The sequence below is a fragment of the Barbus barbus genome, assembly GCF_936440315.1.
Source record: "Barbus barbus genome assembly, chromosome: 14".
Lineage (NCBI taxonomy): Eukaryota > Metazoa > Chordata > Actinopteri > Cypriniformes > Cyprinidae > Barbus > Barbus barbus.
Window position 1 is genome coordinate 20,554,707 of NC_136742.1, and position 25,151 is coordinate 20,579,857.

At 37.8% G+C, this 25,151-nt stretch overlaps 1 protein-coding gene across 4 annotated transcripts in view; it reads right to left on the bottom strand.

Annotated features, from left to right (window-relative positions):
* The window catches only part of LOC306879747 (SAM and SH3 domain-containing protein 1-like), a 46,156-nt gene that overhangs the window by 20,137 nt on the left and 868 nt on the right, over positions 1-25,151 (bottom strand). For 2 of the 4 annotated variants that reach the window (XM_079432916.1, XM_079432915.1), the window contains exons 2-8: positions 17,243-17,371; positions 9,031-9,081; positions 8,760-8,809; positions 3,519-3,556; positions 3,200-3,286; positions 2,697-2,809; positions 1,029-1,130 (exon numbers count right to left, since the gene is read on the bottom strand). In XM_079432916.1, the coding sequence (XP_079289042.1) occupies positions 1,029-1,130; positions 2,697-2,809; positions 3,200-3,286; positions 3,519-3,556; positions 8,760-8,809; positions 9,031-9,081; positions 17,243-17,371 (570 nt within the window). The remainder of the gene's footprint in view (positions 1-1,028; positions 1,131-2,696; positions 2,810-3,199; positions 3,287-3,518; positions 3,557-8,759; positions 8,810-9,030; positions 9,082-17,242; positions 17,372-25,151) is intronic. The other 2 variants (XM_079432918.1, XM_079432917.1) reach the window with 1 other exon arrangement.

Sequence of the window (25,151 nt, forward strand, 5' to 3'; positions counted from 1 at the left end):
ATATTTGTGTACTGGCAGTTTATTTCTCCAAGAGGGCAAACTAAATCCACTGTTACCAAACCTTTCAAGGCTTTAACCGAGAACCCCTTCATGCAATGCTTGGGACGGCCCTGTGCACAGGCACATATATACGGTCTACACAAAGCATGCTCTTGTAATAGTAACAAGAACCAAAGTGGTGTGACATATCCAACTGTTGTTTTCAAAGCAGAAGAAAAGGCCAGGAGGCAGAAATGGCCACGTATCACTCTTCAGTTAAGACAAACATTATGACCTCATCACCAGGGGATGTTTAGTGTGCCAGCTCCTCATGCCAAGTAGAAATTACATCAACACTAGAGGTTTTACAGTGAGCCAGCAGTGCCAGATGACATATGACATATCAGCTTTCAGATCACTGCTTGTATTGATTTGGAATTTATGGTGCACTCAGTAAATTACTCATTTAAAGAGTTTCACCTCAACAGAAATTAATCGTACAGTGAAAATTATGTACATGAGATAATATGAAGTCACGCTCAGATCACATGACCACCCTAATAATACACATGACTGACTACGATTTTCACATTTTCACTGTGAAATCAAAAACTAAAGCATGATAATATTTTCATGCCACTATGAATCATATACTGCCATTATGCATCATATAAATCTAAGACTATCAGCATAAACAAATACCGAGTGCACATTTAATGTAATTTAAGGTACGTACAAAGCTTTAAGAGTCCTACAGTTTCTAACAAATGAAAGCGTGTTCAGTGTGGTTATAGCAGGGAAGGGGATGAACTGGGTTGACGTAAGGACTGTCACTGCCTGAGTTTATAAAACACAATGTCACTAGTGTGGTCTGCAGAGATTTAACTCCATAGACACACACACAAGACATCAGTCAGTACAGTGAGAGACATTACTAACACTTACTGCTGGGGGAAAATAAACTTTGATGTGACTGAATGAGGTTATGTTGTAAACACACCCTATATACACTCAGGTATACAGTCTGGGTGGTTTAGTAAAGTACTTACATGGCAGACGGAGGAGAGGTTAACAGTGGGACTGGATCCATCAGTCCAGTCAGCTGTGTCTGTACTGCTGCTCAACTGTCTGTTCCTCTCATATTCCTTTAACTATGGAGAACAAGAGGTCAAAGAGAGCCGCCCACCCTCGCCCTTACACTCACACACCCTATCTGTTACAGAGAACACCCCATACAACTACGTATAGACACACACACACACAAAGCTTTCACCAGTCACCAGAAAAATCCATTAAAAAAGAAAAAGACACAGGGACAAACAGAAACGTCGCGTCCATTCAATCCGAGACTTTTTTTTTTTTTTAATGTATACATTTTTTTGATTATATAAATTACTATTCAAAAGTTTGGGTTTCTGAATTTCAGAAAACATTGGAATGATTTCTGAAGGATCACATGACACTGAAAACTGGAGAAATGGCTGCTGAAAATTCAGCTTTACCATTGCAGGAATAAATGACATTTTAAAATATATTCAAAAAGATATATCACAACAATATTGTTATTACTTTACTTTTTTTATTAGATAAATGCTTAGTGAGCATAAGAGACTTCTTTCAAAAAGATTATTATAACGAGAAAAAAAACAGACCCAAACTTATGAATGGTTGTGGATTTATAGACTTTTGTACATAATAATTAATTAGTTACTTTTAATAGTTTTATATTTAATTTATCCTGTGTATATATGAATAATATCATTTATTAAATTTGTGTTTTATTCAAATTAAGTTTTTAGGTTAAAATGTTTTCTACCCACCTTTATGTCACTCAACAAAATGTCAAAGTTGCTCTTTTTCATACAATAAAAATGCTTAATGATCATTGGCTGATCCTGGGTGCATTTTCATGCTACACTATGCACCACTAGACTAGTCTACCTAAAACTCTTTAAAAATAAAGAATAAATAAATAAAACATAAAAAAGGATGCATGACGTCCTTAGACACACAAAGAAACATACCACAAAAAGACAAAGAACACAGAACAAGTAAAGCAATATTAATTTTGAAAAAAAAAAAAAAAACACATTTGCATTTAAACAAACACAAAAGGACAGACATGTTCGTGGCAACTATCCACAAAGGCTTAGCATTGACTCATTGATTCAAACTTTAGATCCAGTCAATCAGGAATACTCATTTCAGAGATGAACAACCAGCCCAAAGGAGAAAAAACTGAAGCAGAGACTTTAAAGAATGTAGAAAACCCAGTTGGTTAAAGGAATCAGTGTCAGCCTTGTGGAGAGAAGGAAGCTATATTCTACAATCATCCATTAGGTTCATTATCAGATGATAATTAATCATTATCATGTTCTCAAAACAAAATGACAGTGGAAAAAAAGAGACCTACTATCACCCAACACACCTAAACAGTGAAAAAGGACAATAAACCTGTCCAACCAATCCCAACTAACCCTACGTCAGAAATTAGACACCAAAGACCCTACTTCATCTCAACAAAACAAGAAATCTACTGCAGCTCTCAGATGCAGGGTCAGTACGCATGTATTTTTATGCATGTAAGTGTGTGTATGTGCATTTGGAGGAAGGAAGGAGCAGGGGCATCAGTCTAGTTAAGTAAGGTTAGTAAGCATGAAGGTAAGCCAGGACCGCTCATTTGAGCTGTTTTTTTGGGGATGATGGGATGCGTTTACCCGTGCCAGCGCCTCCTCCACTGTGATCATCTTCTCTTTCACCATCATCATTAGCTGGATCCGTTCTTCATCACTCATAGTGATATCACTGGCCACATAGCCAATGTCCTCTCCTGAAGAGTCAAAGGTTAAAGGTGAGGAACAAGAACAAGGGAAAGCCTCTTTAGGCCAAGGTAGTTTATTCAGTGACCATCATATTGTCAAGATCACAACAAAACATATTTTGAAATCAGCAATAATATCTGACAACAGTTGTGCCATAAATTTGTTTTTGTAAACAAAACAAAAACCGGTCCAGTTTTACTCATTCTAGGTAAACAGTACCAAAAAATTAATTGGCTATTTCAGGGAAAGATGTAATTACAGCCACAATATTAGAGTTTTTATTTTCTTCCATTCACATTTCTATGAGTGGCCCATCTTTTCTCTCATATGGTGTCTCTGAACAATAAAAACAAGTGAGCGAAGAGTTTTGAAGGTAGGAGTGAGTTTGTTTTCATTACCTTTTGATGTTTGCCTTGTGACCCCTTTCTGTGACTTTCGAAAGTTCTGCCAGAAGGATTTGTTTTTCTTCTTGTGGTCCCATTTTCCTGTATTGAAGAGAGGAGAAAGCCCTCAGCACCATCAAACTCATTAACTTTTGAACAAACACACTCTGAAATACCTACATATAATGCTTTACAAAAAAAGAACTGACTCTACATCTATTATCTATCATCTATACATCTGCCCATCTACAAAACAGACTTTTAGTGTTTACAGAGAACCCTGTCATCACCAGAACATTTCAGTCGGGTATAAAACCAAATAATTCCAACAAACCTGATCCATCCTCAGAGCTGGATTTGTGCAGAGGAATTCTGATGAAAAGCAGAAAAGAACAGAATTAGGACATGTTTAATACAACACTGACACCTACATTTCTCATATATAGCCTTATCTCCTACTGACAGGAAATATGTATGTACAAGCGGCAGATGGATTTGTGTTAACCAAATGTATAGAGAAATTCCTATGATTTGAGGCAGTAGAGGGCAGTGTGGTGCTGTTCGCAGAGCACATGTCAGGCTCCTGAGGTTCACAGGGCACAGATGAGACGCTCTGGAGATGCAGCGAAACAAGATGAGGGAGAAAAAGGGAACAAGAGCCACCACAGGACAGACACTGCCTGTTTATATTTCCACTTCGCTCCTCTGAAGCACAGTGTCCTTGGAAAATACCAAAATAACAAAAATCTAACACACACCAGCACTCATTTATCAAGTCAAAGGATAAACATACACGATTCCACAGATATCATTTTGATTCTGACAAAATAAATTTGGCCTAATAACATACCATTCTAATACCTTTGGAAGCTGTTTCTCTAAAAGTCTTATATACTAATATATCCTTATACTCAAATACTCATCAAAATACTCATTTTCAAAATCAGTCAGTCGATGGGTTATCTGAGCAACTAATCGTGATGGACAAATACATTCGTTGGAATGTGTGTTTGTGTCCAATTAATGTATTTATTACAAAAAATGCATGTACACTGGCGTTAAACAATTTGGAGTCTGTGTTTTCGTCTCTTATATGTGCCAATGCTTCATTTATTCGATCAAAAATACAATAAAAAGAGCAATATTGTGAAATTATATTACAATTTAAAAAAACATTTTCTGCTTTAATGTCAAAATATAAATTAAAGTATCATATTAAATATTAAAATATTTTCAGCCGCCATTGCTCGTGTCTTCACGTCACATGATCCATCAGAAATCATTCAAGATTATTATTATTATTGATGTTGAAAATAGTTGTGTTTCATTTTAGTTTACTGACCCAAAACTTTTGAACAGTAGTGTGTATGTATATAAACAGCCTAACATTAAAATAAAACCATATTTAGCCATTTTTTTCCCCATACAGAACAACTGGACATGCCATCCTGATTTGGGAAAATATCCAGTGTTTACATTCCCATTGGTCATGTGACATAGATCTTGTTGACTTTGTCATATAGTCGGTTGGAAAACGTTGTGTGCAACTGGGACATGTGTTAACTGCCAGTGAGAGGAAACATCTGAACTGAGCCGACTGTCAACAAAACCCAAAACAGAGGAAGAAGAAAACATTCTGCCTCAAACGAGTGTTTGTTCTGCAGATGAGAACTTGAACACAAGTATGCAAGTGTATGTGTTGTGGTTTTCTTATTTGGGTGGTGGATTCTCGCTCATCCTTTGGTTAAGAAAACAATCTCAATCTAGTCTGCACTAAAGTAAACACTGACACCGGCACGTAAGCATTCACTAACACACACTTGCGTGCACCTATGTACTCTGGTCTGGTTTTCTCCACAGGAAGACAGTGTTTTTACCAGTCACTTCTGCTTAAATCATTTCAGTTGCGTGCGTGTATGCTTTGCATCTGCGGTCCATGTGTCCCACATGCATCTATGATATTCTCACTGCAAAAGCTATCAGTATCTACACACACTCAAGAGGACCGCGTGTGTGTTTAGTGTCAGGTCAGAAGTTACATGTCACTACAAGGACTGTGAAAATGTGCTTACGTTAAAACACTGATTCTTTCATATTTCAGGACGTCCACTGCACTCTGACCAAATAAAGACGTCAACGTTGCTCTTTTACCCAATTGTGTGTTTGAGACACAAGGCATGACGGAGGCCTCCCTGAATTATCATATCATTATGCTGCCAATGCAACACAAACTTTCTCTGTTTAACCTCTCATTCACCCCACACAGAATCCAAAGGGAGTCTCCTGCTTGTATGCTAACTGCATCTAATGCTAAAAAGGCCCTATTGAATAGCAGCTCAGTAAATTAGGCTCCATTCAGGATTTCTGCTATTGACAGAGCTGTATGTGTGTGAGCACAGTGTGACCAGCATACAATACAAGCGTGTTACAGTCTGTCAGTTTCTTTCTTTTATTTCGCAGGGTGTCTTGTGTCCTTACTGGTGTGTGTCTAGCAGAATATAAGCCCTGCTGGCTGCATTCCTTCACTGCGAGTAACTGTCATGTCCACTATCTCCTAACAGAGGAATCCTTGGCTTGCTGAGATTGTTATTCAGAAAATGTGATGGAAGAACACTCAGAAATATTTACTTTCTCCACACGATTCAACTGTGTTCTTCAATTTAATATGAGGCATGTTTGGGGAGGACAACTGCATTTACTAAAAGACTCAACAGAAGTTGTTTGGGTTGAATAATGTCTTGTAACCATAGTAACAGACAGTAACCATCTATGAAAATTTAATTTGTAGTTTTTTGTCAATTTCATCTGCTGTTTTCAACCACTCAGATATGCAATTAAAAAGTCTGATTCAACCTACTTTAGCGTTATGACTTCCTCTCCAACTACATAAACCTCTGTTTGACCAATTTTAATAACCTGAGAGAGAATAGCCCTAATATTGATAATAGCTTGCCAAGAATATAGCTGCATGAATGTACAGTATGTGCTGCATGTTTCAGAGTTAGCTTTTTTCTATTCGCAATTATTTCTTTTCCTAAGATCATTTGCTAAAATACCAAAATTCAGTTGTGAATCTTGATCATTTAAAGTCACTTTGTTTATGGAATATGGTTGTCAATCTCCTTTACAACCTGAACAAAATGGTATGAAACCCATATATAGGTTTTTTTTTTTTTTTTATAAATCAGACAACTGTGTTCTGTTGCTGTGAATGTAGCCAGTTTGCCTTATGTCTTTGCATGATTGTTATCAGAATTATCAGAACTGGCCTTCCAAAGTGTGAGATCATTCATATTACTATGCCAACATGTTTCCACTATTGAATTAAGAGGAACATCATGTAGTCCTCATCAGTGATGCATCACTACAGTGATGTATGTTCACTGTTCTTTTAGAGCTGGGAGTGGTCTGACTTCCTCTTTCCTCTAGTTAAACTGCTGATGAAGAGGAACACTGCTATCCCAGGGTGCACCTGGTGTCCTGCGATTGGTTGGTTTGCTTCCTTACACCTGGCTTTGGAGTTCAGAACACATACGATTGAGTACAAAAACACATATACAAAGATCGCAAAGGAAGCATCCAGGAAATGACCTTCACTAGAGGTCATGGTAAATGGAGCTTGAGGGATTTCCTTAAAGCCACACACACTCAAAATATGTACCCTGTTACATTTCTACCAACTTACTATAATGAGGAAAAAGGCAGGTTAAATCTACATTAAACTGATTTGGTATTTCTTATTAATGTATTTGTATATACGTGTTATATCATAGCTTAATATTTTTAGTGGAACAAATGACATTCTTTATATTTTTTGATTAATAGAAAGTTCAAAAGAACAATTTATTTGAAATAGAAACCTAGTAGCATGTATGTGTAGGAAGTCTCTGCCAACATAAGAATTAAGGGGCTTCTAAACTCACACACAAACACATCTCTCACTGTCATCGGGTTCTCTGCTGTTCAACGTGAACAGCCTTTCGGGAGGACAAGGCTTCTTCTAATCATACAGACAGGAAGTCCAGGTAGTCTGGCAAATACTGTTTTGTCCGGTATGGCACTGAGCTGATAATGTCACAGACAGTTCTAAAGGATAGGATATGAAATAGGGCTGCATAAATCATATTGTGATTATGACAAATATTATGATTACGATTTTAACTGTGATATGGCAAGCATCTAACATAGTGCTTCTGCTTAGATATCAAGGCAGAAAGAATAAAAGCTGCTCTCACACAATGAAACGGAAGTATTGACGGATCTTGATTTTATATATCAGTTGTTGATTGAATATTGAGATGTGGGCAATGCACTCAAGTGAAGGCAGGTGAACATGAGCTTACAAGAGTAGATTTAGGGGAAAGGGAAAGTGACGTGACCCATACTCAGAATTTGTGCTCTGCATTTAACCCATCCTAAGTGCACACACACACACACACACAGCAGTGAACAAATAAATACTAAATAAAACTATTTTGAAAAATTGTTTGTTTTTGAAAAAGTAAATGGGCTAAAATGTTATTTGGTTTTCAATGTTCTTCAAACTATATATTTTTTGTGTCCCGTTAAATAAAGTTTTGGAACGATATAGGGGTGAGAAAATGACAATTTTAATTTTTTTTGTTGAAATTTTTAGATCAATCCATTCAAACAAACAAATAGTTAAATCAACAAATGTTTTTAAATATAAATATTGAGTGACAATTGAAGCTAGCTTTTGTCAATCAAAGCTAGTTTCACATGCGTCACAAAGCAGAGTACCAGTAAAACCCAGCCACGTGTGCACAGGACCGCAGAGACATATAAATGATGAACGATGTGTCAGCTCCATATGTTTTACATTTATCTAAGCATACTACTTCTCTCTAGAGAGTGTGGATGACAGCGGTAGAATTTAATCGGTCCCAAGGCACGTGGACTGTTCATCCCCACAGGAAAAAAAACAACATCAACACGGACAAGATGCATGAAGACACAGCGCTGTTTGTACACTGATATCATTAATTTAAAATTCTCATCTTCACAAAAACTCTAGTATTCTGACATTCACGACATGACATTACATTTTAAATTAAGCAAACTGACCTTTGACAATTACGCAATTGTGTGGGCAGAGATTATGTCATCGTGTTAGATTTATTTAAGCAATAATGCTAAATAAAGTTCATTTAGTCAGCTTGACTAACACCCTTGTGTACTATAAACTCACTGAGTCTCACTTAGGTCTGAATTTCTTTCTTCCTCTCTCTAATCAGCGAGTTTCATCTTAAACATCTAAGAACAATGGAAGGAAGGAAGGAAGCCTGGAAGCACCAAGATGTGAAGAAGTAAAAATGGAGGAATTCACACCCATTCATACACACACTCAGGGGTAGATGGGGATGAAGAGCAGATATGATGTGTGTGATCATATCAGACAGCCCGCAAACTGTCCTTTACGTTTGGGTAAACCATTAAGCTGATGGTTTAGATATTAAAAACTACCCGAGATCTGGTTCATTAGCTTTGTTTGCCTTTGTAAAAATGAGACACAACCAGGTACTAAACATTACTGAGTGCATTGAGATTTTCTTACTTTCTTTCAGTCTCTGGAGTGGACACCTCACTGCTGACGCCAAACGATTCCTGTGGACACAAACAACACTGCGGTTAATTATTGCAATTACACACGCACACGGATTTTAATCACTGATGACACACAAATCAGTGTAATCCGAGCATGCAGTCTGCTGATTTATCACCAAGGCATTGTGAAAGAAAGTGTGTTGTAACAGTGAGTTATGGTGATGACTGCAGGTGTGCAAATGTCTGAAAACAGATATGCACAGCATTGTGGGTTGACTGACCTGGATGTCTGAGCATAGCTGTGAAGAGTTGAAGCTGGTGTCTGCTTTTTCCTGAAAAACACACATAAAAAAAAGGGAGGGTCCATAAAACAAGGACACACAAACACACACTGCCGCTAATGTAGGGCCAGGGCCACACACTCATATGCCAAGAGCTTGTCTTGTGATTAAGAAAGCCAAACCCTCTGACCCCTATGCACAAATCACTTGAGGTGCACTGAACCCGCTGGTCATGTACAACTGCTCAAGAGACCAAAAAAGCATCAACATGTGGAATGAGCTAAACCTACTGGAAATTCAGCACACATGAACCCTGGTACAAACCAACAAGCCAACTCTGTCAATCAGCACCTTGCCAAATAAGCAACATAGTCAAAATATAACACCAAAATAATTTCAGGCCTGGAAAGCACTGATATGCATTTTAGTCAGGTTCACTGAAATCTACTGAGATATCTTTTGGTCACAATTACTTTTAGCCTAAGTTTAAGTGTAGATTTTTCTCCTTTATATACGCCAAAATAAATTAAATATTTAATATCATTTTAATACTGAATACATTTTGCCTAGAATACAAAAGGCAAAACTGTGTGACATGTATTTAAATGTATTATATTGTATTATGCTTTTTGATATCTTTTTTGGCCACTTCTTGTTCTTTAAATTTAACCTGAAATTCTGATTTATTTATTTCTCAGTTATACATACCAAAAAAAGCAAAAACAAAATGATTATAAAAATCTACATAGTAAGATTAGTTCTTATATGTAATCAGACATACATTGCATCTTGGATGGAAAGAAATGTTGTCAACCATCTTAAGTTCAAATTCTAATATTTTTAGAGGGGTAACAAGTAAATCAAGAAGAACTTGCACTTCACAAGTAACCTCATTGTGTAGGAATCTTGCCTCCTCAAGCTGTTTGTTTGCTTTTTAACTGGCCGTGGTTTTGAAGCGACAGGTCTGGTAGGTGTCCGGGCAGAATGGCCTAGTCGAGCAGAGGTTGAGCTGGTTCTTTTATTTTATTTTTTAGCAACCCTGTAGAATTGCATGTCTTGGCAGCCACTTTGAAACCCTCAGCGGAGGCTGATGGGAACATCTATTTTGTTCCCAGTACACACTCTATATCACTGCTTGCTCATTCTCACTACTCACTTCTCAAAACCAAGACTTCTGCTCATGCAATGACCTCCACACATCTTGTCCAACACAAGTGGTGGACAGCACAGTGGAAAATGTGTGTCCAGACCCTCTGTTATCACAGTAGAATCTTCAAGCATATTTTCCTGCAAGCAAAGCATTTTCGTCAGAGAGAAGTGCTGATTTTAGGCCAGGATGGCTGGCTGTGTGTGTTTTGTCTCTATGCCACTCCATCCGTCTGCTTTAGCACTCAGTGCTGTGTTGGTAAAGTTCGTAAGCTTCTAAGTAGTAAATCAGATGTTATGCTATAAAAGTGGAGCCATCCAGGACAGAAAGAAGAATTCTCTCTCTCGCACACACACACACGCAGTGTGCCCACAGTTGAAGTTATTCCCTTATGAACATACACTGGCCAAAGTAAACACACATACACAGGTCTGTGTTCTGTATCATCAACAGCAGGGGATCAACTGCCCCATACCCACTGGGCACAAGCTCCCATTGGCACACATTGAATCATCTGTACACACTGCTGCTGGCCGTGTCATCCAAAACACATCCACACAAAGAGATGCTCTGTGTCTATGTGCACTCACTCACACAAACCCACAGACCCACATACACACTCACACTCACTCACAGCCTAACAACCCACGCAATAGTACAGATTTACACTAGACAGACACTGCACCTCTTGACATAGTTTAGTTCAATGTGTCAATATTTATAACACTATATGGGACATGTTTAAGTGTACAGCTAAAAGACAACCACTTAATGACTGGCTATATAAAGTTCATTGTGAGGTCCAGCAGCTTGTGGTTGATGAGCGACTGTGTGTCTGTGATTGTATGTGCATGACTGGATTTGGCCCTATGCACGCTGAAGATGAATTTGGCTTAATAGGCAGCACACTGTCACTACTGTATACACCTACACCCATATATACAGATCAACCAAGTGTACACTCACCCAAAATAAATAAAAGTTATGAGATGTTGAAGCATGATAATGCAGCCACTCCCTGAACTAAAAACGAATTTGACAGAACATATTCAAGCCCTTTACAGATGTTAAGCAACAATGGAGTGATTTAGAAGAGAGACTGAGTGATTCCCATTGAAAAAAGTCTTTAAAGCAATACTACCTGTCCAAGACCATCAGAAGTGGCAATTTGTAAACTTCTCCTTCAATATAAACACTAGGCTGCACATTTTTGGGAAAAATTTAACAGAGATTTTTCTAATACAACTTTTCTCTTATTTTGAGGAGAAAAAAAAAATTATATGGTTGTTTGTAAGACTGCACAGTATGCCATTATATTTGCCATTTGCCAATATAACTATAAAATACTATAATTATAAATAAATTAAATAAATTATAATTAATCTAAATAAATTGAATAAAAGTTATAATTTATATTTATAAATTATTTTTTAATTATTGCATTGTATTATTATTATTATTATTATATTACTAAATAAAAATAATAAGAACAATTGAAGAGTTTGGTTCCAAAACGCTATAAATCCATTTTGATTAATTTGAGTAAAAATGTGTTTTCTTTACCAAGAAAGAGGCAAGATGAAAACCACTATTTTCTGTTTCAAACTTTCACATAGCATCTTTAGGTTATAATAACATTAAAAATTCAAATAAAGATTTTGATTTTCAAAGATTTATTATAAACATCTTTTTCTTCTTCAAAATGCACTAAATCCATTGAATCAATATAAAAGTTATTTTTTTCATATTGAAAATACACAAAGTAAGTTGATCCACATATGTCAGCCTCTGAACTTGGTCAATACTAATCTTATATACAGGCACTGGACTAAAAATACATTCATCAGTCTTTGCCATGTTATATTCATTTAGTTGACTAGTGCTATACACTGTAGGACATTAATGGCATTAATAAAAAAAACACACTGACAAAAGTCAATCACAAAGTACAAAGTAGATGAGGAAAACTAGGATGCCGTGTGTATTCAAAGCACCGCCATTACCAGTACTGTCTACAGTGCGTGGAATGGTGCGCTGTGATTGTTTGAGCGGATTTATCGCATTCTGCAGAGAAAGGAGACTGGCGTTTGTTGCGGTTTGGAAAAAAAGGGAGAAAACATGACATGATAACACGACAAATATCGCATGTTGCATAAAATTAAAATGAGACTTTTCAATACTGACCATATACAATACTGATTTTGGTGGAAACTTTTTTTTTTGTTTTTTTTTGTTTATAAACGGCATTTATTGCGTTTTGGTACCAAACTCTTCAATTATTACTGTAATATTTCACTGTAAAAAAAAAAAAAAAAAAAAGAAGGATTTAACAAAACAATAAAATAACTATCAAGCTTTCATTTTGTTGTTTATTTTGGGTTCATATGGAACATCTTTTACTGTGACACCGCAACACTGAAAACACAAAATCAAGAAGTGTCTTTACATACTCAAAGATGCATTGTCAATATTTTTTTTAAATGACAGCCTTTGCAAATTGATTAAATCGCAATGAGCGAAATCGTTATTTAAATTTATTTTGATTAATCATGCAGCTGTTATAACTTTCGCTCTTGACAAGCAAAATGAGGCAAAATGCTTCAATGTCTCATGGAAATGTCATTAGCTTTGTTCCAAAATCTTGCATTCTCCACTTTTTGTGCTTGGAGTATGGTTATTTAGCTTAGCACCATGCTAATATCAAACTCTACTGGAAACAACTAAGCATCTAACAGCAAAAAGCAGCTACCACAGTAGAGCCTTTCAAATCGGTCACTTCCACAATGGTTAGCAAGCAGCCTTAAAAGGTAGCTCACCTATGCAGGCAGATAGATCATTGCAAAGTTTTGAAATAACAATTTTGTCAGAAAAAGAGATATAGAGACGGACAGAGATGTGGTAGAATGGCTGGCACAACAGCATTGGGGGAATAAACAAACTGAAGGAGGCTAATGAGGTGTTTTACACAAATTCATACAGAGTCCCAGTGTGCAGGGCAGGACACACACAGTCAGGCTTGCAGCAAAAACGCCTGTATGGGTGGATGCGGTCGGCTCATGGGGAGAGTCTTGACTCCTACTACCCAATCAAGAGAGACGTTTGGTTGAGTAACAGCTAGAGAAAGTGTTCTTGTAGAACCAGACTAACCATTCCTACTGTACACACATATACACACTCGCAGTGTGTGACGCTTTGTGGGTACACTATTCCAGTATTCCAGCTGTGTGGTTTCTACCTGGAAATACCAGTCAGAGGGAGGGAAAAACATGGTTTCTCGTGCTGGAGTAAACACTTTTAAAGCAGGTAAGTATTATATGTCAGTGTCATGACAGACCAGGGCAACACTGAACTTATCTTTGTGCGTCACCTGCCAATTGATGTATGTGAGTTCCCCCTCAAATAAAGGTTCACTTCCATAACATAACCTACTTTCACACTAACAGGAATTAAATCAAAATGCCACAAGATGCCTTTGAGTAAACCACCACAACAAGCCTGAGCCTGAGAAAGAGACGGATAGAAGAGCTAAAAATCATTAAAGCAAAGGGTGTGCCAGAGTCTTGACTAAAATGACTCTTAAGAGCAATTACAGAATTAACATGTTAAAGTAGAACTCCCCAAACCATATCAACCAAGTGTTGTGGCGTAACTCCCACTACTAAGTAGCCAAGTTTTAGTAGTGTGACAGTAGCTCAGCAACATGCATTTTGATTTTAGGAATTGCTATTATATAAACAGTATATTAGTAAATATGCAATACATTCATATATAAATTAATTAAATAAATAAAGAGAAGCCATTCAGCCTGATGTTTTCTGTTATTATTCCACCTCCAAAACCGATACTCAAGCTAAAACCCAATAACACAAACGGCTTTCCACAGCTGCATTGTGTGGCTGATAGAGACTCTCTGTCTGGCAAATGGAATAAAGGAGAGTGTCTCTGTATGAACAGCTATGAAGACAAATGACAAAATAGCAACATGGCTAGCTTGTTCTATGTAAAATGGGGGGTTTATCTATTCAACACACTGAGTACAGGATGTTTTCTTAACTCTTTGTCATCAGGGTAACTCTTATAAAAGCACAGCGAGATAGAGAGGAAGAGTGCTGAGCAAATGTGGAAGCCTGAACCAGCTCTGTCAGCTCTATGTGGACATATCTGAGGAAAGGAAACAGAAATCAAACATCAAATCGGAGTCAGGAATGTCTAGGGCATTTGAGAGTGCCTCAGACTAAACCAGAGAATAGAAATAGAGAAGAGAAAGTAACAGACAGCTTCAAATAGCACACAGACTTCACCTCTGTCAGAAAGGAAGAGGTCGGCTGGCAGAGAAGGGGAAACCATGGGCCTCATTTGATGCCGTTCAGGATACCAGTCCTTCACTGTGGATTCCTGCATGTGCTCAGAGATTCATTCTGTCCAAGTATGAATAGACCACAACATTCGTGCCTCACTCACAATAGCCTTCAGTGTTGCCTCTGGTTAAACTGGTGACCTTTCCCCTCTTTTGGATTGAGGGGAGAAAGCCAAGGGCCCATTGCCAGCTTGGCCTCTAAAACAGGGTTACGTGCCTTTGGGAGCGAGGTTAGCTGGGTGACAGTGTTTATGGAAATTAGTGAGAGGATATGAGGAGGAAGAAAAGCATCAGAAAGAATCGAGAGAAGACTGAAAGACAACGATAGTGCAGTACTAGCATTTTGACTTGTCCAAGTGCCAAAAAATTAAAAGGTCACGCAAAAGTCATGTCTCTCAAGGCAAAGCTGAAATATCAAGCCATTAACGTGGCCTTTAAACCACCAATCCGAAATAGGATAATCACCTGTTACTGCCCTCAGACTGGACAGCAGCCACTCAGCTTGGACAATGAGTATCACAATTTCAATTCTTTCAGAATGGATTTAACCCAGACAGTGTCTAGAAAGGGCTGTGTAAATATGAAAAAAAACGATGTGTCTTATGAAAATAAAAATTAAAAAAATAAATACAAGCAGCATATATAGGTGACAGAAGAATGACAAGTTTTTAAAATCATTGCGTAACTAAACAAACCAGTTCAACTTGTGTAGACCTGCAGCTCCCCAAAACAAGCATATTTTTCCCTCACTTGCACATGGAATGCAAAACACCTCCTAGAAAATTCCCACAGTTATCCATATCATTCCTCTTCCCGTTAACCGAATCTCCCCCCAGCCAGCAGTTACTCCAATGACCCCATTTCCTTTCCATGATACTCCAGAGAATGGCACAAGACCAGCAACACTAAATACATAAAGAGATGACCTACTTAGCCCACTTGACACTTCCTCCTGCCCCATTAGCTTCAGACCAAACCCTCCTTTGACAGTCATCATCCTCTGCTCGGGATTTATCGCAAAGTCCTTTGATGCATCACACTGACATATTCCGAAATGGGAGACCTATTTTTGCACAACTCATATTGAGATCTGACTCCCACTGCATGGGCTTTCTCTTGCCTTTGTTGGTGGCCATCTTAAGTTTGTGCTAATTAAAGGGGCAGAGATATGGTATTAAAGTAAAGATAAACTTAAAAAGCGCTCAGTTCATAAAGTGCACTCTGAAAGAACCCTAGCATTGAAGAGGCATGAATCCGGATTACTAAACAAACACAGCTGAGTCGCAGTGCTGATTTAGGTGGGACGGTACAGCCAGGTTTTGTGCTGTGCTCAGCCCTGTATTAGCCGGCTTTAGCTTTAGTACGGTTTACACAGAGCAGGAAGTGGAGTTGGATACTGGATTTGATATAATGAACATATAATGGAACAGTTCACCTAAAATGATAATTCTGTCATTGGTCATCTTTTGTTTAAAAAAAAAAAAAAAAAAAAAAAAAAGGTTTCATATAGGTTTGGAATGACATGAGACTGAGTAGATATAAATAATCCATTTTGGGATGTTCTTTGCAGTAGCAGTGATTTGGTGTAGTGATTCTAGACGGTGATGCACAGTGGAATCATTCCAGAATTCCGAGAGAAAATCCAATTCAACACAATAGCGTACCTAATGTTCTCCAAACCATGAGAATGACTGGTTCCTGTCTGAGGCCAGCACTACAGCTGAGCATGACTTTCAGAATGTTTTCTTTCTTTCTCTCAAAATCCCCTAACTGGACCGTGCCAGCCCCAGCTGCATGTTGTGAGTCCGCCGGTTTCTTAGCAACCCTGGGTGGCCCACTACCCTACATCCCTGAGAACGTAGACGCTTTGAGACACAGACGAGAAACGCAGGGCACTGACAGAACCGCAGACAATCCAAACAAGTATGGACAGAAGGCAGGGGTGAATGCATTTGTCTTCATTTTGTAATGGTTTAAGACAAGCGTTTCCTTCTATTAGCTCATAGGTTTACAATGGCCATTCTGTAACACCAAGTGATGAAAGAAATAAGTGAATTTTGTGATTAGCTGTGCTTGTGGTTCATTGTCCCTGGAACACAGATGGAAGGGAAACTATTGCGCTGGTTTATGACTAAAACAACTGTTACTGCAATAACAAGTAGGCCATACAGTGTTAACAGCTTTAGCTTTCAATTTCCTTATTTACTAAAGCCAAACTCGAGTGCATAAAACAGTATGTAGGTCAGAGAGTGAAGTTTGTTTTACCCCACAATCAAAAACTATAAACGAGATCATTTCTAAGAATTGAAACTAAATGCTTTTCAGAAAAGCAAAACAGAACTTCTGCAGAAAATTATTCAGGTTAAAGGCATACTCAGCATTTTTTTTTGTTTTGTTTATGTTACAGTGGCTGATGTGATAGCTGACCGTGTGACTAAAGGGCTAAAACTTGCAAATTCCACCTGACCCAAAAACATGTTTCACAGTGCTAAATAATGACTGCCATATTAACTCATCTGGTTTAAATGCCAAGGCAGTAAACATGCCAATATAAATTGAATCCAAGGTGAAAGGATGTATAAACAATTGTTAAGAAATATCTGGTGACAAAGTGGTTTAATTAAATTGTTGGACATTCTAGAAGAAAAACATCCAAAAGGTGTACAATTCAGGCTGTATGTGCTATAAACGTTTGAGGCTGAACTTACCATGTCTAGCTCTTGAGACACTTGCCGCTTACGTAGTTCCTCCATTCGATCGCTGACGTCGCTGAAGTATGTGTTGTAGTACTCCGAATACTCTTGTGCCAGGTCATCTATATTACCCAGAGAGCCATCCTACACAAACAGAGACATAAATGAGAAGAGCTTTGATGGCTTTTCATTTAAAAAGACAATTTAAATCTGATAATTTACAATTAAATTCCATCTCTCATTAATAAGCCTCCCTGCCCTCCCTCCTCTCTCAGAAACACAAACAAACACAAGCGGAGCTGTAGGAGAGCTTCATTAAAAACTTGTCACTGGCACACGATTTTAATTAGGATCTCAAGAACAGTGCCAGCCAAAAAGGACTTAAAACACTCAGAACACATTGCACACATTCTGCTGCGACGAAGCAAACAGTCACACACAAGCTGAACTAAACATGTAACCCTCACATTCCATTATTTTCACTCCACACGATACTCTGGGCTGAGACCACAGGATTTTTGCTGAGCTTTTGTGAATTTGTGGGGTTATAATTTCCATGCTACTGGTTTACAGAGATGTTGTCAGTTTGTTGAGATGGGTTTCTTGGGCCACGTATATGGGCCAAGGATGGACCATTGAGTGGCATGATTTTCCAGAAAAAAAGTTTTAAAATTATAAATCAATTCGTATAAAATTAAAATATATTTACAACCAAGGTTTTTTTTGTTTTTTTAGTGGTGGTGCCAGAGAACATTTTTACAAGGCAAGTATGTATAAATTTTTACGTCTGGGTGGCATTTTCTGTTCAACATTTATACACTCAACACACTCAAGCGCAGAAGGCCTCTCTTACTGCCCAGCCCTTACGACCTTCTCTGACCTTTGCAGCTGTCTTCTTGTGAGTGCACATATTCAACTGTGGTGCTGCCTGGCTCTGACTTCAGCATGAGTGTGTGTGGGTGTATCCTATTTTTCTACAAGCTCGTGACATACACGTACAGCAAATGACCTCAGACTGCTGCAAAAAACCACATACAATAAGAAGGTCCTTTACTCAAAACTAGAGATTAGCTTCTTTCAACTTCTTTAGAAAACTATTAATACCCCAGCAGCTGCAGGTGGCATAGTTTCTTTTCCTAAATGAAAAGTGTGTTATATTTAAGGGCATGTTCGTTGTATCTAAGTTCTAGGATAGGCTGGATCTCCTGGATCTATTACTGTACTAGATGCCCTTTAAAGTCCTGTTGAATGAAAAGTCAAACAAAAAGGCATTCTTCCTGCTCAGGACCAAGCTGACAAACACATATATCCTGTCATTGTGTGTACGGGCCAGAAGTAGGAAGACCAGGGCCTCAAACACACCCACTGGTAAAACTGGTGCGTATTACAGACATTGGCTGCGCTTGTAAACGACAATAAAAATCACTTCAGGCTAAGGACATACAACTCATGATAATGCTGTTGAGATCTTTGAAAACTCATTTTTACAGTGTAGTTTGAGTTATAAATAATGTCTTATAAATAATATTCAGAGGGTTACATGTAAAAGGTTCTCTCGTTCTCCACAAAATGCCTCTTAACCAATCCTTTCCAACAAAACTCCAAACAGATGATCTCAGAATACTGAGACTCCCAAAGGAACGCTGCTCTCTGTGAGAAATTCCAGCTTTTGCATTCCGAACTGCTGGCCTGCAGAGCACCTCCAGCTTTTAGACAAAACATGTGAATATGTGTGATTTGTTATTAGATGCGTAATAAAAAAGAGTCACATCCTCCTTCCTTCAGGATACTTGATAAAGAAAGATAGAACAGCTGAACTAAGACTAAATAAAAACTTTACAACAGCAACTAGGCCACAGGCTTTTTTCTTTTGCCATTAGCCAAGCTTTTAAGTACATAGTGTTGGTTGGGATAGTAATGACAGGCCAGAGGCTGTCCTTAGCTCTGAGTGATGGGTGGAAGGGCCAAAACCTTCATCCAAGAACTTATTCCAGTCTTAAACTGGTCTCATAATTTTAGATAATTGTATTATATAGAAAACAAAGGCTCAAGAAAATGGAGGAAACCACTTTTTTTATTTAAATGAATATAAAAATACATTTTAACTTACTCAAACCTGCAATTTAGTAACCGCATATATATATATATATATAACAAGCATATTTCAATGTACACATTTAATATCTTCAACCTTGCTCCTGGGGACCCACTGGCAAAGTTAATTTCCAACCTAGGTCACCCACCCTGTAATTTTTCAAGCCATCCTGAAGACCTTGATTAACTGGTTCAGACGTGTTTGATTAGGGTTGTTGCTAGGCTCTGCTTGACAGTGGGTCCCCAGGAGCAGGGCTGAAAATATATATAATACATATATAATATATAATATACATGAGGAAAAGGCCAATGTATTGTCTATCTTAAGGCTTAAACTGAGCAGCAGTGGCCTTTGATCTGAATTAGTTCAGCTCTATCTGTATAGCACATGCCTTCCATATTCTTATTATCATTCCACACATTCCTGGCCTCCAGTGAGGTAATGCTGCAATCCTCTACTTTAAAAGTGAGTGAGTGTGGGTCTGCTGCTTCCAGCTGGGCATTTAACTGATGGACTAATTCAAAGCTCATGCCTCATCTGTAAGAGGATGTAGAGGACAGAAGATGTTAGCCTGAATTACCTGATTGTAGCTTCACATGAGCTGAGAGCTCTTAAAAAGAGTAGAGGGAATGCGTCTTGTTTCGCGACATGAATCACTGTTTGAGCACACAAACAGCACCACCCAAACTCTGCAGTCCAGCCCAAGAAGCCAAACATTTAAAACTCCCAAAGCTATATCTCTGTCTGTAACTAGAGCTCCAGAGTAAACCATTTAATACACAAATTAATGCAGACATCTTCATACCATCAGTAAACACTAACCTTAAACCAAAACAGACTGTTGCCTTTCACTATCCTACCTCAACCAGCAGTGTTGATCTATCTGAACTACCTCTTTTAAAGTTGGTTAGCCACAAAACCACATTTTGGGACTGGTACTTGTTTGACAAGAGGAACATGGCATTTATTCGCTTGATGGGAAATAGAAAAAGGCATAGTTCACCCAAAACTTCAGCTGGAACAACATTCAAAGACTGATATTATTACTAATAATTCCTAAATTGTTTGCTCTTTTGGGTTGACTCTGGTTGATAAAAGGAAGCGAGATACCAGTCACTGTAGCACAAAACATGAGACTACACTTAAGTTCTGTAGCTCCCGAGTCTTTTCCACTCACTGTTGACTCCTTAAAAGTAATTACAGTTCAGTTCTCCAGAATCTGCTAACTTCAACACTACTCGAGGTCCTGACCCACCCACAACATGAACCAAACTCAACATGTTGTGTAATGACATGCAACAACATTCTTTGTCGAGAACGTCTGTTTCCAGGACAGGGACAAAAACGAGAGGAATGGGTCACAATGACTGGAAGAGAGACAGATTCCAAATTATGCAATCAAACATCAACTTTTTACAATAAAATGCACTAAATATGAGAAGCTGTCTGTTCACAGAAGCCAACCACAAATTCACACTTCCCTCAGATGAAATTGCCGTTCAGTAAAGCCACAAATCTTTGATGTGGCCATCGTAACATAAATGTTACGCCTGGTATGAGGCAGAGAAAGAAAATCAAGGAAAGAAAAGAGTCAAGGAAAGAAAAGAAAATCTAAGGGTGAGATGATGCATTTCCCTCGAACTCAAGCTAATTGATTACTCTACATTCCTTTCAGTTGCTCAGCCCACCTGCTCCAAAACAGCATTATGGGACACAAAAGTCCTTAGAGGGTAAAGGCGTATTTGATTATGCTTCTACACAACTCAGAAAGAAAACATTAACTGACTTCAAGCCATTTGTAGATACTTCCCCTGCTGGCTCTTTTACTGAGAGAGGAAACTTTTTTTTTTTTTTAGGCAAAACCTTTCATTCTTCAATGGCCTAAAACAAAACTCAAAAGCATTCATACAGTGAATCCATTGTGAAATGAGCGAGCAGATCTGATAAGAGCTGTTCTTTTCACAACACTCAAATCAAAGGAAACACATTTCATTCTGAATGCAGCGTGAAGACTACAGAGCCATTAAGAGTTTTGGACACAGTCCTCAATCCAATGCTTCTGCACTGTGATAAATGTGTTGACTAATTCCAGGAATTCATGAGAAGCATGCACTTCACAGTGTTGAGAGCATGCTAAACTGAGGATTAAAAAAACAAAAAAAAAAAACTGTAGTTTGAGTTTTAGTAAAATATAGCTATAGATAGGCTAGGGATTCATAAACTTTTTTGTCAGTCAAACCCTTTAGTGTCCTCACAAACATTGGGGAAGATAGGGCATCCAAAAAAGCTATATAATCTATTATTTCATTATCTATTTTTTATCATAGATTTAATTTATTTTTAATTATTCAATTACTAATCTATATCTAAATTATTGTGATACTCCTCACAAGTTTCTTTTAATAAATGCATCAGCTAAATGAAAAATATAACATACACAAATAATTTACTATGCAATACATCATCTACATTTTAAATGTCAAAACAGAAGACAAGAAAGAAAGAAAGAAAGTAGTAGTTAAGTAGAGGTAGTTAAGTCTGAACAGCATTTTGCTTTCATTTTTGGGTTGTTCTGTTGTTATTCTGTGTAAATGGAGATTGCATAATATACCTTTATAATTGCTGATCCTGGAATAATGACTAACACAGCAAACCACAAATCAAGTTTAATGTGTCCTCCTTTAGAAACGGAGAACATCACAAGTCTGCTTTTTTCCCCCAGCACTTATAATAAATTCTAATGCCCACAGTGCCTAAATGTGTCCTGACACTATTACTTAACACTTAATAAAACACATGCACTCAGAAAGAATGAGGTCTGTCTGTATCAAAAAGGCCACAATGTGTTAATGGCCTTGTACTAAAGACTAAAGGAGACCAAACGAATGGAAATGATTCACAATCTTCAAAGTAACATGGGGAAGTCGCTTGACGTAGGTGTTGTGAGATGTGTGGCGCCGCCCTGGAGGGGAGAAGTGGACATGAGCTGTATTTGAGTTAGAGAGGATGTGAGACAGAAGTTGGTCAGGAGGTCCTGACACACCCTCATTAGGGTGGCTTCTTCAGGATATCCACATAGGGCTGATGGAAACATAAGGAAGGAGGAAGGGATGGATGGATGGGAGGTGAAGAGAGAGAGAAATGCCTGTGGCATGCTGGGTGGAGAATGTGTTAAATTAACTGGAATCAGAGGAGGGGAGCAAAGGCTCATCCAAAATAATGATCAGTTACTGTCAAGGTGCTTAAGTACTGTGGATATGGCCAGTCACTCTCCCACACATTATCTAATGTCCAATGGTGAAGCAAACATTTCATTACGGCCTTATGCATAGTGTCTATCTGGTTTTCTTTACAGTTCGTAGCTAGTGTGCTACTGCATGCTGCAGGCAAATACTTTAGCTCAAGCTTCAAAAAAGCTTCTCCTATTTAAGAAAAATTTGATAAGGCAAACAATTAAGATGTCAAAACAGCTTTTAACAGATCACTTTCTCCTTAAAACCTTCTCAGCCACAACATAACACAAATCCAAGAGACGGTTGAAATGAGGGTGACGGGCTGTTAATTGACTTTGAAATGGATTTAGATGAGTGGAACCACATATAAATGGGGTTTGCTCACACAGACCACACTTCAATGACAGGCAGACAGAGGTATTCTCATTAAGAGAGATCTATGAGCTTGGCATGCACAATGGTTAACCTCAGAATGTATTTCAGACCTTTAATTAGCAACTCAGTAGCCAAAAGTTCTACAAATGCTGTTTATCAACATTAGCATAAGATAGTAAATCTTAAACACTACCTCAAATGCAGCAATATATGCACTTAAGAAAACAAAAATGATCTTGCAACTTCAAAAATCTAGTTAATGCCATAATAAACCTTACTTTTATAGACAGAGTGCCCACCAAAACAACATTTCATTCACTAGCAAGGCACATGTAAAAGGCTTGTAAAAGTTGAAAGTAAAACGACCCAGACTGTCTAATGGTCAGCTTAACTGAAACCATGTCTAACTATTTTTTCATAAAATCAAGATATTTCTTATTTTTATTTCAAGGCGCTCTAGAATACTTACTTCTGATTGGTAAATCATGGTGTATGTAAACTGTATATTTGAACATTTTCCCTGGGAACCAATTTCCAATACAGCCTTGCTAGTTTCATCTCTGGCTTGGCAGAGTAGTCGGTTTCTTCAATTTAAATTTATACCAATATTTCAAACTAATTTATTTATTAAGTTGCCTTGTAATGAAAGATACCATCATCTAGTCTTCGTTGCGAAATAAAACCCTTTAACGATACAATAATGACCAGCTGACTGTATATGATTCCTATACATGGTTATGAAAATGTCATTAACAAAAATTAGTTTGTGAACAGTCAGGCATTCACTTGTGTTTGCTATAAAGTATAAACTAAGAGAGACACTGCAGTGCAAATGCACAGATGTCCTTTTGTAAACAATCAAAATAACTGAAGCAAAGACAGAATTTAAATTTTCCAAACTACCACTATAGATGAAAGCTACTAAAGAGAGCTGTTTAATAGCCAAAAGATGGAGGATTTGATTAAAGCTTCAAGGATCATAAACAATAGCTGCAGTTTGTTGGGGGTTGGGTAAAGCCAAGCTGAGAACACCTTTAGGTGCAATTTCAGCAACTTTTCCCCCATAACTGCTTCATAGATGTAAAGTCTCAACCTGCTGCTTAGACAGTGTGGTTTTAATATTATCATGTGAGTGTTCAAGTCAGATGAGGAGAGAGCACTGCAGGGCTATTTGTAAGAAGAGGAGTATACATGAGACATATTCTATGGAAATAAAAAAAAGACTCATTATCTTACAGTAACATCACAGGATAATATACGCCTGAGGAAGGAAAAAAGGTGTGCACCTTAAAAGGCATTAATCAATGTGTGTCAGTGTTACAATCTATCTCATCAGATTTAATAGAAACAATTATTTCTCATTAGACAATCTCACTTTCCTGGACATAAAAACAATACACACTTTTCAGATGCTTAATTAACACGGCAGCCATCAAGAGGCAAAGTCGTTTTCACTGGAAATGGGTGTCACACCTTCATCTCTTTCATCTGGGTGCTTAACAGGCATGTTAAGGTACTGATAAAATCTCAGGGAATATCTGTATGTAAATATCCACTTTAACCAATTTCCTACATAACAGTAATGTCCTCAAGGCCCATGACTAGGCCTTGAGGACATTACAATGTGGCCATCACTATAAGATGGTCTCAATGGAAACATCAGCATTCTGAATTGATTCATAAAATTGTAAGTAACAGGACCAGTGAAATACCCAAATAACAGACAACGGAAACTAAACTAAAAGCCATAGTGGCCAAGGAAATGTATTTTATCCCGTAAAATAAACACTACAATGCATCAGAGAGAAACAAAATCTCCAAAATGTAAAAGTCCTCGAAATGTTACATTTGTTCAAGTTAAATCTCTTAGCTAACCAGTACAGAGAAAACACGTGGTTTGTTTAATAATACACACACTAATTTGGTCATTTTGTTGCAATGCTCGTTTTGTAGCCTGATTTTCCATGTTGCCATGCAAGACTACTTTGCGAACGATTTAAGTCAACTTGCAAGTAACCAGAACCACTAATATCGTGTCTAAATAGTTACTTATATAAAATAGCTTTGTACTTTGCGGGATAATGTACATCTAGTTGATCATTAGTCTTAAACTGAAACGACAAGGAAAACCCGTTTAAACCTCTGTGTCGTGTTTGAGTTACCTTGCGTATCTGACGCCGCACGTGCGCCGGGTTATAAAAATAAACACTTACGATTCCCT